The sequence below is a fragment of the Sus scrofa genome, chromosome 7 (assembly GCF_054392235.1).
Source record: "Sus scrofa isolate SSC_HxYL_T2T_F1_AM1 chromosome 7, Sscrofa_HxYL_maternal_Yorkshire_Landrace_v2.0, whole genome shotgun sequence".
Taxonomy (NCBI): Eukaryota; Metazoa; Chordata; class Mammalia; order Artiodactyla; family Suidae; genus Sus; species Sus scrofa.
This window is the reverse complement of record NC_139389.1, coordinates 84,295,826-84,308,332: the sequence shown is the minus strand read 5'-3', so window position 1 is coordinate 84,308,332 and position 12,507 is coordinate 84,295,826. Positions and strand designations below refer to the sequence as shown.

Sequence of the window (12,507 nt, the reverse complement as noted above, 5' to 3'; positions counted from 1 at the left end):
GCCAGGGATTGAACCTGCATCCTCAATGGATACTAGTCGGATTTGTTTCCACTGTGCTACAATGGGAACTCCCTGCCCAGCTTTCACATAGCCAGATGACTCTAGCAGACAGGGAAGGGAATAGGATTTTTTTTGTCTTTTTCTTCTTAGGGCCGCACCTGCAGCATATGGAAGTTCCCAGGCTGGGGGTTAAATCGGAGCTGCAGCTGCCGGCCTACACCACAGCCAGTAATGTGGGATCCAAGCTGCATCTGCGACTGCAGTTCTAAGCAACACTAGATCCTTAACCCATTGAGTGAGGACAGGGATTGAACCTGCATCTCATGGATACTAGCTGGGTTGTTTATGCTGAGCCACAATGGGAACTCCTGGGAATAGGCTTTTTAAGAAAAGAAATGACAAAATAATGGAGGGTGGGGAAGGAATCTTGCCTCTGCATCTCTTGCCACCCTTAGCCCCAAACAATACTTCTCAATATCTCATGATATACTTTCTTTTCATATTTCAACTTTATTTCAAATATGAGGTCTTTTATCCAGGAGGGAGGTCACTTGCATGAGGAGGCCAAAATGAGGCACAATACCAGTGAGTCTGGAGCCCAGTGAACAGGGCTGCACTGTGAAGGGTCAGAGGAGGTTCTGGGAGAACCTGATGGGAACAGTGGTTTTGGGGGATTCACACAGCAACTTTCATTTCCCCTTGAAGTTAGCTATTAAATGGATTATTTTAGCAACTTCACTGTTCTTCAGCAGTATCACTGAAAGTGCCAAGGCTGGGGACATACCAGCCCCCTTTGTCTCTCTTTCTGCCTGGATGGAGAAGGGAATGGGAGTTAGGAAAAAATGAAACATCTCTGACATTATCCCTTGCCATGAAAAATCCTGGGTCTGACCATGTGGAGAGTGGCCTGTTTTGTAGCCTGGGAATAGGATGTGGTCAAGAGGCCCAGGTCTAAGTCCCATCTGGAGTGGCGCTAACAAATCCTCTGACCCTTCCAGGGTCCCTGCTCATCTCTGAACTTGTGTCCTTATCTGCACCCAATGATCTCTAAAGAGAAGCCTTTCCAGGTCTCTGGATGCTCTAACCTACAGATTGTAAGGATCCAGTGGTGCTCCAGAGAAACAGGAGTTAGGAGCAAGGGAACGCAGGATTAGGTTAGAAAGTTGATTTAGGGCTTATTATGAAATGATAAGCTATATTCATAAAGGAAAACAAAGGAACAGAAGGAATGTGTAGGAAGACATCTGAGGTCTGGATGAGAAGACAGGGAAGGAGTGTTTTTGCTGTGTTTCTTCAAGGACCCAAGCTCCTGACCATGGTAAGGGTTTCTCTTATGGCACTTCCCAGTCCATGGCAGACAGGTTATACCCAAAATTGTTCCTATTCCTAGTCATCAGTCTTTAGAGGAAAGTCCCCACCACACATGACATATCTCTAAAGATTCTGCCAAATTCCTAGTGTTTCCGAAGTCAGATTAGACTAGCAGCTTACCCCTAGGCCCTAGGGCAGCTCTCTTTGGGAAGAACCGGAAGATTCATGTCTTGGCTCTTTAAAGCTGAGAATAGGGGTATGAGTGAGCCATGGTACTTCCTAGAGAAAAAGTTTAGCAACAATGGATTCTCCTTGGTTCTCTGCCCAGAACTTGTTTTCATGTATCTGCTCAAGCACAGACCATCCAGCAATTGTCCTAGTGGACCCCTCGAGTGGAAACTTGAGGGAATTGGCCTGTTCAAGGCTAATAGGGGTGATGGGAAGGTGCACAGCACACCAAGCATAGAAGACTGGCTAAGGCCAGGCGAGAATTCCAAAGTATGGAGAGTGGAGAGGCCGGAGTTCAAATGGGTTCGCAAGTTCTCCAGCAGGCAGGTGCAGTGGTTCCTTGCTGATTCTGCAGAGCTGGGACACTGGCACAGGAGACAACAGCAAGCCCCTGGAAGGAGCAGATGAAGCTTGGGACCTTTAGTGCTTTGCCTTCTCCAAGCCAGTGGGGGAGACTGGGAGGATGGGACATCAGAGCACAATTGGAAACTGGTCTTTCCTAATAAGAGATGATATATGGCAAGGGTTTTTTGTTTTTGTTTTGGCTGCACCTGCAGTATGTGGAAGCTCCAGGGTCAGGAATTGAACCTGCGCCACAGTTGCGATTTATGCCACAGATTGGGCAATGTGGGATCCTTTAACCTGTGGCACCACAGGAGAACATCCTGTTTTATTTATTTATTTTAATGGCAAGATTTTGGGGTTTTTTTGGGGGTCTTCTTTTTAGGGCCACAACTGCGGCATATGGAATTCCTGGGCGAGGGGTTGAATTAGAGCTGCAGCTGCCAGCCTACGCTCAGCCACAGCAATGCCAGATCCAAGCCACATTCTTGACCTATGCAGTGCAGCCTGCAGCAATGCCAGATCCTTAACTACTGAGCGAAGCCAGGGATTGAACCTGCATCTCTGGAGATTACCTAGGTTCACAATCCTAGCTCTGCCATTTACTAGCTGTGTGATCTGGAACAAGTTACTGTTTTTTTCTAAAACAGGAATAATAATACTCAAATCATAGGGTTTTTTGAGGATTATAATGCATGCAAGACACCAGATTTTAGTGGATAAGTAAGAAAATATGAGCTGTTGCAATTGCTAATACAACATAACAGTAATGCACACACATTAAGCAAGAGATTATTATACACCGAGCCTTGGCCCAGTCTCCCGCTCCATTATCCTCCCTTGGGCTCTTCATTGGTGACTAAAAGGTGCATTGCTTGGTGGTGTCCAGTACACTCTCTTCCCTCTGCTGGAACTCTGACCTGGAGGTGATCCACGAGATGCATGAAATTCTTTGTTTTCTTCACCAGAAAAGGATGATGTTTAAATGGGCATTTGAGGAATGATGGGATTTCTCTTTTCCAGCCATCTTTCTTCAAAGGATTAAGGCTTTGGAGAGGAGAGGCACAGTAACAAGTTCCATACTCTACTCTGAATGCATGTATGGGCAAATGTGCCCGGACCCTCTCTCACTGAATGATAAAAGGGGAATCCAGATATTTTTGAGAAATCTGTAACAGACAGAAAGGGGTGTGGGTAGCTAGTTACCTGGGAGCTCCTTGTTCATCTGCAGCATCAGGAACTACTTCTTTTCCTTCTTCTTTCTAGAAGACTGTCAAGGAGGAGCCTGAGGAAGGAAGGTGGATCAACCACGGTCTTGGAGAAAAGGAAGTAGGTTCTCCACCCCTTCTGGAGGGAGAAGGAATAGCAGAGATCAACAAGGATGAAAGGGAAACAGATGGAAATAGAGAAAATGATGGTAAATACCCTATATGCTAAAAGAAAAATGAAAGGGGGACAAGGAAAGAGCTTAGAAATAGGGTGAGAGGGAAAAACTAGGAGTGACATAAAGCATGAATGTGAATGGGTAGGAAAGTCCGCCTTTCCCGTTTCACTTGCTCAGTGTACGGAGCAGACTGTCACCTTCTGGTACCATTTAATTTTCAAGTTGCTCTGATTCTGTTCAGGGGATATGGAAGTTTCTGGGCAGGGGTGGAATTGGAGCTGCAGCTGCCAGCCTACGCCACAGCCACCACAAAGCGGGATCAAAGCCTCATCTGTGACCTACATGACACCTCACTGTGATGCCAGATCCTTAACCCACTGAGCGAGGCCAGGGCTCAAACCCAAATCCTCATAGATACTAGTTGGGTTCATTACCGCTGAGCCACAATGGGAACTCCAAGTTGCTCTGATTCTTGATTTGAACTATTTCCCATTTCTTATACCCATAATCCTTTATCCTCAAGAAAGCCCCCAACATGTTTCCTTTCATCTTTGGCGCTCTCAAGCATTGTTTTCCCCAAGAGAGGCACCTCCCCAAAACTGTCTCAAAGCACCCAGGTTTAAGTCTATGGAGGCAAGAGCAACAGGCAAGGGGCAGAGATGAGCAGGGGTTTGAGAAGCCCTGGAATGCCCCGAGGCTACAGGCTGGTTATTGAATGCTTCCTGAGGTCTGGAACATGTGTCAAAAACTGGAGGACCCATCATCAGCCCCAAGCAGATGCTCAGAGTGCTTGTGTGTTCTGAACTGTAGCACTCCAACTGTAGGCTGGAGAACATGGCTTCTAATCCACACTCTGCCCCTCACAGATCATAAAATGTTAGAGCAAGAAGGGGCCTAATCCAAATCCAGGTTCTCAAAGAGGAAACTGGGGCCCAGAGAGGTGAAGGAACTTGCCCAAATTTATCCAGCTAGTCAATAACTTCCTTTCTTCCTGAGGCACAAAGAATCCCATGACTCACCATTCCCTTGACAGATACAGTCCATAAAGTGCTTAGAGGTCATTAGAAGGCACCCAGAAAAGTAAGGCTGGCATTTTTCTGGAAGCCTGAGTCTACCAACCTTTTAGGCATCACATTACTTGGCTACAAGGACAGGCCTAGAGTTGGTTTTGCTTTCATTTTCATCCCCAGGGTTGTCTGGAGGCTGGAGGAAGGAGGTGTTAATTGCTACCTGCCAACTCTCCTCAGCCAGTCAGTGGAGAATGAAGCCAGGGACTGGCAGGGGTGACAGGGGAATCCTGTCATAATGCCAGGGACTGAGAAGCAATGGCCAAGTTCCTGGGACTTAAGCAAGGCAATTACAGCTGAGTTAAAGCTAGGAAGGGCAGGGCTGGGGGACCTGCAGTGGCAAAGGCCTGTAAGAGGAGGAATGAGCCAGGAGTGTAAATGATTTCAACTGTCGTGGGCTCCTAGTTTACACCAAATACTTCCTCAATCCCAAAGAGGTACCCTCAACCTCTGCCTAGGACTGACAAACCTACTTACTTTCTTCCAGTGCCCCCTCACAGAAGATAAAGTCACCATCTTCCCTTTGCTTTTTTCCCCTAATCTTCCAGCACCTTTTCCATCTCCTTTCTCCTACGCCTTGGGTTACTTCCACTCGCATCCACCCCAATCTCCCGACTTTCGACTTTCGTTGATTTCACCCACTCCCCACACCCCTTTGGTTCCTCCCATCCTCTTCATCCTCCCCGACTTGTCTCTCTTAGGGCAGCTCCCCGCCAATCTCGGTCTCTCCCATTCCTCCCCGCCAAATCTTCGGGCTCCCCTAGCCCCTGGGTGCCTTGGGTTTTTTCCGTGGTTGGCCGTAGGCATCTCAGATAAAGTGGATCCAGCCCTGGAGCTCCGGGGTTCCGCCACTGCCCGGGTGCTCCGGCCCACGTAGAGCATAGTCGCGGCCACCGTTGTTGTCCCAGAACTCGTGGCCCGTCACGCGGTAGCGCAAGGCGAAAAGCAGGGCGCCGCCAATGGGTGGAGCGGGAAGGCGGAAGGCAAAGCGGTCAGCGCGCGGCGGGGGCGGAGCCGGGCCGGCGTAGGCGGCGGGCGCCTCGCGTTGGCTCCGCCAGCCGTCGGCGCTCCAGCGCACGCTCACGCGCTTCTCGTAGGCCAGGTCCAGCACGCGCGCGCTCCCGGCCACGCCCAGCGGGCCCGCCTCGGCGCGTTCCAGGCAGATGCGCTGCGCCTGCAAGCGGGCGACGAAGCCGGGCTCGCTGGCCGGCTCCAGGGCGGCGCGCGCCTCCTGTGGAGAAAGGAGGAGGGAGAGGAGGAAGCCCGAGCGGGGGGAGGGGAGAAACAGGGGGCGGGGTCAGGGCGAGGCACCAGACCAATCCGAAGCCCACCCCGGCATTGGGGAGGTCAGAAGGGGTCCCTGCTGGGAGAGTGACCCAGAGTCACTAGCCACTGGTCACCCAAAAGGGACAAGCAAGAGCCAGCCCAGGGTTAGGGGTGGAGTTGGCCGCTCTTAGAAAAATTGCACTCCCACACGCCCACCAAGGCCAGGTGGGGTAGGTCCGGTGGAAGGGGCGTGCCTGTGCCGCCTACCTGGAGGCCTCTGGCGCGGGGCTGGCACGGCGCGAAGTGGCGGAGGGCGTCCCTCTGCAGCTGGACCTGCACGTGGCGGGGCACCCGAGGCAGCTCTCCCGGGCAGAAGCGGCGCACAGCGGCCAGCTCCAGCCCCAGGGCGTCGGCGAAACGCACTCTCTTGCGGGTGTCGGGGCTGCGGCTGCGGGGCGCTCTGGTCGCGCCGCCTGCGGCGGGCGCCGAGCGGGCCCGGCGCCCGCGACTTGGAGCGTGAGCGCGGGATCGGGCCCCAAGGCGCGTCCCGCGCTCGCCTGGCTCCTCCTCCGGCTCCTCCTCGAGGCTGGGCCGCTGGCTGCGGTAGTAGGCGCGCTCTGTCAGCGCAGCGATGAAGCTCAGGTTGCGGGGGATGTCGGTGCGGGGGGGCCGCTCGCGAGACATGGCACCCCCCGCCCCGGCGGGGCCCTCCTGCAGCGCTGCCCGCCTGGAGTCTCCGCAGAAGCTTCGGCCGCCCTGCGCAGTTTCTTACTCTCCTTGCTGTCACCTCCAGAATCCTCCACCTCTCGCAGCTCTGTCTCACCTCCGTGACAATCTTTCCCTCCCACTGGCCTTCAGCTTCCAGGGTCTTAGACCATCACCTTCTGCGAGCTGGCTCCTCTGAGCGTGCGCTCAGTCGCGCTTGCCCTCCGGTCCTGCGGCCGTTGCGGCCCCGGCTCCCGCCCACTGCCCTCTGACAGGTGGCTCCCCATCTATCTTTGCTGCTGCTGCACCAGGAGGCGGGGACTCCACCCTTAAGGTCCAGAGTGAGACCACTCTGCCTCCCCCCCCCACTTCCTTTTTTTTTTTTTTTTCACTGGCCACAGCCTTTCTGTAATGGTAAGAGTTAACACCGGGAGTAGAGCGTAATCTTTACTTTTCCTTTAGGGGAGGTTCAGAACCCTTGGCCTGTAACTTTCTCTTCAGGGCTCAGCGTTTTCTTTCCTAAGGCCTAAGGCTCTAGGTTTGGGAGGAGAGTGGCGGAGCTGGGTGCAAATTCAAATAGAGGTTGCAATGTGGCCCTCAAAATGATGAGCGGCCCATTGGAAAGAGTTCTGAGCTGAGAGTTGTGTCAAGATGTAGCTCCAGGTCTCACCTCTGGTGCTGTCTAGCTGTGTGACCTTGAGCAAGGCACGATGTCTCTGGACCTGTTTTCTCATCTGTAAAAAAGTGGATTAGAAGAGTTCCTGTCTTGGCTCAGCGGTTAAGGAATCTGACTAGGATCCATGAGGATGGATGCAGGTTCAATCCCTGGCCTCGCTCAGTGGGTTAAGGATCCAGCATTGCCGTGAGCTGCGGTGTAGGCTGCAGATGCGGCTGGGATCTGGCTTTGCTGTGGCTGTGGTGTAGGCTGGCGGTCGTAGCTCTGATTTGAACCCTAGCCTGGGAACCTCCATTTGCCGTGGGTGTGGCCCTAAAAAAGGAAAAAAAGTGGATTAGAATTCTGATTTCTAACCTGACTGTAAACCTTTTGAGGAAGAGGCTGTGTGTGATTCTTGGTCAGTAGGCCAAGCAGTAGGCGCTCAAATAACTGAATGAATCATCATGTATCTCTCTTGGAGTTGAGGCTGTGGGGTTTCAGTTCAAGTAGGAGCTCCAAGAAGGGCACAAAGCTGCTCCATTTTTTTCTATTTTAGTGAAAAAAAAAGTTTTCTTTAGTTCCCCCCCCAACTTCCCTGCTGATCTTATATAACACAATGTACTAGGTACAGTTGTTTTACAAATACCAACTCATATAATAGAGCCATCATAAGAGTAGGGAGTATTATTATGCTATTTTATGGATGAGAAAATTGAGGGAGAGAGGAGATAGGAGTCTTGCCCAGGGTCACACAAGTTAACATTTGAGGAGCTGGAGTTCCCGTGGTAGCACAGAAGAAACGAATACAACTAGGAACCATGAGGTTGCAGGTTCAATCCCTGACCTTGCTCAGTGGGTTAAGGATCTGGCATTGCCATGAGCTGTGGTGTAGGTCACAGACGCAGCTCGGATCCTGTGTTGCTGTGGCTCTGTCGTAGGCTGGTGGCTATAGCTCCAATTAGACCCCTAGCCTGGGAACCTCCATGTGCCGTGTGTGTGGCCCTAAAAAGGACAAAAGACAAAAATAAATAAATAAATAAGGCTCTAGCATTTGCTTTAAAAAAAAATTTTTTTTTTTTTTTGTCTTTTTGCCTTTTCTAGGGCCGCTTCTGCAGCATATGGAGGTTCCCAGGCTAGGGGTCCAATCGGAGCTGTAGCCACCGGCCTACGCCAGAGCCACAGCAACTTGGGATCTGAGCCGCATCTGCAACCTACACCACAGCTCACGGCAACACCGGATCCTTAACCCACTGAGCAAGGCCAGGGATCGAACCCACAACCTCATGGTTCCTAGTCGGATTCGTTAACCACTGCGCCACAACGGGAACTCCTAAAAAAAAATTTTCGAGGAGCTGAAATTAGAACCTCAGCCATCTGGCTCTAGAGTTTATCTTTTATTCACTTAATTATAAGTAGATTAAAAAATTTCATGGTAGGAGTTCTGGTTGTGGCTCAGGGGGTTAAGAATCCAACATAGTGCCTATAAGGATGCAGGTTTGATCCCTGGCTTTGCTTAGTGGGTTAAGGATCCAGTGTTGCTACTAGCTGAGGTGTAGGTCCTGGATGTGGCTCGGACCTGGCATTGCTGTGGCTATGGCGAAGGCCAGCAGCTGCAGCTCTGATCTGTCCCTAGCCTGGGAACTTTCATATGCCTCAGATGCAGCCCTAAAAAGAAAAAAAAAAAAAAAATTCATGGTAATATTTAACATTCTTAGAGCATTGAAATGGGGATTTTTTTTTTTTTTTTTAAATGTCTGCACCTGTGGCATAGGCTAGGGTTTCCCAGGCTAGGGGTCCAATCAGAGCTGTAGCTGCTGCCGGCCACAGCCACAGCCACAGCCACACCAGATTCGAGCCATGTCTGCAACCTACACCACAGCTCATGGCAATGCTGGATCCTTAACCCACTGAGCGAGGCCAGGGATTGAACCCATGTCCTCATGGATACTAGCTGGGTTCGTTACCTCTGAGCCACAACCGGAACTCCTGAAATGGGGAATCTTAAGAGAAAAAATAGAATCTAAATTTAAAGCATTGGGACTTCCCCAGTTAAGGATCCAGCGTTGTCACTGCTGTGGCTTGGGTCACTGCTGTAGCATAGGTTTGATCTATGACTTCGGAACTTATGCATGCATGGTGCAGCCAAAAAAAGAAAAAGAAAAAGAAAAAGCAGCAAGAGACTTTAACTGTAAAATCACAGGTGACTAAGTTGGAAATAAACAGTAAGACATACAAGATCTCATTATTGTACTATTCATTCCTGCTTGCATTTTTTTTTTTTTTTTTTGTCTTTTGTCTTTTTGTCTTTTGTTGTTGTTGTTGTTGCTATTTCTTGGGCCGCTCCCGTGGCATATGGAGGTTCCCAGGCTAGGGGTTGAATTGGAGCTGTAGCCACCGGCCTACGCCAGAGCCACAGCAACACAGGATCCGAGCCGCGTCTGCAACCTACACCACAGCTCGCGGCAACGCCGGATCGTTAACCCACTGAGCAAGGGCAGGGACCGAACCCGCAACCTCATGGTTCCTAGTCGGATTCGTTAACCACTGCGCCACGACGGGAACTCCCCTGCTTGCATTTTAATTCCAGTATTAACCATAACAATGCTACTTAGCCAGGACTCATTTTTAAAGTGATTGAGTTTTATTTTCTTATTTTACACATATGCATATAATCCACAGACATTCTTTTCATATTTTAGGGTGTAAAATAATGTTATACTAATTTGTATTACAGCCAAGCAATTTAAAACTGTCTTCCTTGCTCTGCTAAAATATGCAATTCACATAAATAGGTAAGGTTCATTGTCAGCCTGTACAGCCTGACGTTTTTAGGAAAAGTTCTCTGTTGCCTTGTCTACAGTTTGAACTGCCATTTCTTTGCTCTGTTGTTATTGTTTTGAAAAGATCCTTAAGGTACACAGCTTTGGACCTGGTATAATTTGTTGGTCCAGCAGTCTTTTTTTTTTTTTTTAGGGCCACACCTGCTGCATATGGAAGTTCCTAGGTTAGGGATCGAATCAGAGCTGCAGCTGCCAGCCTACACCACAGCCACAGCAACACCAGATCCGAGCTGCATCTGTAAATGCTGCAGCTCAAGGTAACACCAGATCCTTAACCCACTGAGAAAGGGCAAGGATCAAACAAACCCACATCTTCATAGATGCTAATCAGGTTCTTAACCCGATGAACCACAACAGGAACTCTGGTCCAGCAGTCTTTGTTTCTTAAACAGCTACTGCAGTGATCAAATGTCTGACTGGGCCTGCTCAATAACTAACCAGAGATATTGACTGATTCATTCAATCAACATTTTGAGGGTCTATTAGGCTATGAGAACCTATAAGTGAATAAAATTCAGTGCCTGCTGTCACTGAGCTTATAAATAAATGGCGGAGAACTGAGTTTGGCCTTGTAAATGACTTGATAACAACATTGATTACCTGAAGCAAAGAGGGACTCTGAAGCAATACAATGTTAAAGTTAAGACAAACTTTCAAATCAGAATTAGGTTGAGGCCCATCTTCTCAGTATGTGGCTTTGGGCAAATTACTTGACCTTGCCAAGCCAAGCCTCACTTTCTTCATCCATAGAATGAGAGTAAAACAACATAGGGATTGGTATCAGGATAAAGTATGCATGTAAAGAAAGCACTTAGTGCCTAATAGGCCTTCAAAATGTGTCAGTTGTTAACTATTGTTACAGAAAAGATCTTTCTGGAGTTCCCATAGTGGCTCAGTGGTTAACGAATCCGACTAGGAACCACGAGGTTGCGGGTTCAGTCCCTGGCCTTGCTCAGTGGGTTGGGGATCCGCCGTTGCCGTGGGCCGTGGTGAAGGTTGCAGACGCGGCTCAGATCTGGTGTTGCTGTGGTTCTGGTGTAGGCCAGCAGCTACAGCTCTGATTGGACCCCTAGCCTGGGACCCTCCACATGCCGTGGGAGCGGCCCAAGAAATGGAAAAAAGACAAAAAAAAAAAAAAAAAAAAGAAAGAAAAAAAGAAAAGATCTTTCTTCTCTAGTTACCGTAGGGGCAGATGGGAATACCAAGGCTTGGACTGGGATAGAAATAAAGGGAACCAGCAGGAACGGAGAATTAGGTTACTTTTTCTGGGCCTTTGGTTAGAGAGTCCTCCAGATGGAGTTGAAGGAAGTGCCAGTTAAGAGTTGGTGGGCTCCAGTCAGAACACCTGAGTGTGCCCTCATGTGGATCAGTGATGGTCAGATGGCTTGCACCCCGTCTAAACATATTGCCATATTTATTTTTTTAATTTTTTTATTTAAAAAATTTTTTTTTGTCTTTTTGCCGTTTCTGGGGCAGCTCCCATGGCATGTGGAGGTTCCCAGGCTAGGGATCCAATCAGAGCTGTAGCTGCTGGCCTACACCAGAACCACAGCAACACCAGATCTGGGCCGCGTCTGCAACCTTCACCACGGCCCACGGCAACGGCGGATCCCCAACCCACTGAGCAAGGCCAGGGACTGAACCCGCAACCTCGTGGTTCCTAGTCGGATTCGTTAACCACTGAGCCACGACGGGAACTCCAACATACTGCCATATTTAAATAATAGACATTCATATAGGTGCATATATATATTTACACGTAACCTGAAAGGACAAATATCAGTTTTGACACTGGCAGCCTCCAGGAAGGGAATGGGAATTGTGGAAAAGGCAGAGGGAGGAAGATTGAGGACTTGTATTTTTTTCTCCGTATTTCTATACTGTCTGACTTTTTCATAGAGAGAACATATTCATGTGGCGTTCTTTTGTGGTTGCAGTGGGTTAAGGGTCCAGCACTGTCACTGCAATGGCTTGGGGTGCTGATGTGGTGCAGGTTCAATCCCGGGCCCCAGGAACTTCCACGTGCCAGGGGCACAGCACACACACCCCTCCCCCCAAAAAAGAAAGAAAACAAGTTCATGTGCTGAGTAGAAAGAATTAAACAGAAGATCTGATTACAAAAAAAAAAAAAAAAAAAAGAGAGAGAGAGAGAGAGAGAGAAAATGAAGAAAAGTTACCTGCAGAAACTGCCTGCGATCCAAGACCTGGCTCCTTGGTGCCTGGCTAAAGCCCCAACGCACAAAGAGACAACTGGGTTAAAGTTCCTGGAGAAAAGAGGAAGTGAGGTGTTTGGTATCTGTATCACATCTGCCAGGCCCACAGGGTGAGACACCTGGCAGGCAGTTAGTTCCCATTGGAATGGGAGCTGATCCTCTTTTCTGGCCCGCTGCTTCAGGGCTGGAGAAGTTCAACAAGTGCATGGAACATCAGAGACCTGGAAATGCTGAATTTGCTCTGAGGTTTCTTGAGGCCCTGTCGGCTTCTCTGAGTAGCCTCCAGGCTCAGGAGCCCTGCCCGGGCCCTCAATGCCCTCCTGGCCTGTGCTTCTCAGTCTCCAGCCACCCGCTTTCTTCCTGAGTGGTGGCCTTTCCCAAGCCTGCGTCCCAGCCCCGCCCCTCTCTCTGGACGCATCTCTGGGCCCCATCATCACCCGGCGCCGGGCCCTCCCTCCCGCCCCCCCCTTTCTCCTCCCTCCTTCCTTCCCTCCCT

At 49.8% G+C, this 12,507-nt stretch overlaps 1 protein-coding gene across 19 annotated transcripts; it reads right to left on the bottom strand.

The window, feature by feature from the left end:
* Positions 1 to 490: 490 nt before the first annotated feature.
* PPP1R3E (protein phosphatase 1 regulatory subunit 3E) lies at positions 491 to 12,396 on the bottom strand. 19 transcript variants are annotated; one of them, XM_084969201.1, is made up of 4 exons: positions 5,866 to 6,641; positions 4,810 to 5,563; positions 3,088 to 3,228; positions 491 to 1,930 (listed from the first exon to the last, which is right to left on the bottom strand). In XM_084969201.1, the coding sequence occupies exons 1-2, from the start codon at positions 6,280 to 6,282 to the stop codon at positions 5,141 to 5,143; spliced, it is 840 nt and encodes a 279-aa protein (XP_084825327.1). In that variant the 5' UTR covers positions 6,283 to 6,641; the 3' UTR covers positions 491 to 1,930; positions 3,088 to 3,228; positions 4,810 to 5,140. The 19 variants fall into 19 exon arrangements, with proteins under 19 accessions (XP_084825327.1, XP_084825328.1, XP_084825329.1 ...); XM_084969202.1 differs by having other exon boundaries at positions 3,088 to 3,225; XM_084969203.1 differs by having other exon boundaries at positions 3,088 to 3,166.
* Positions 12,397 to 12,507: the final 111 nt, after the last annotated feature.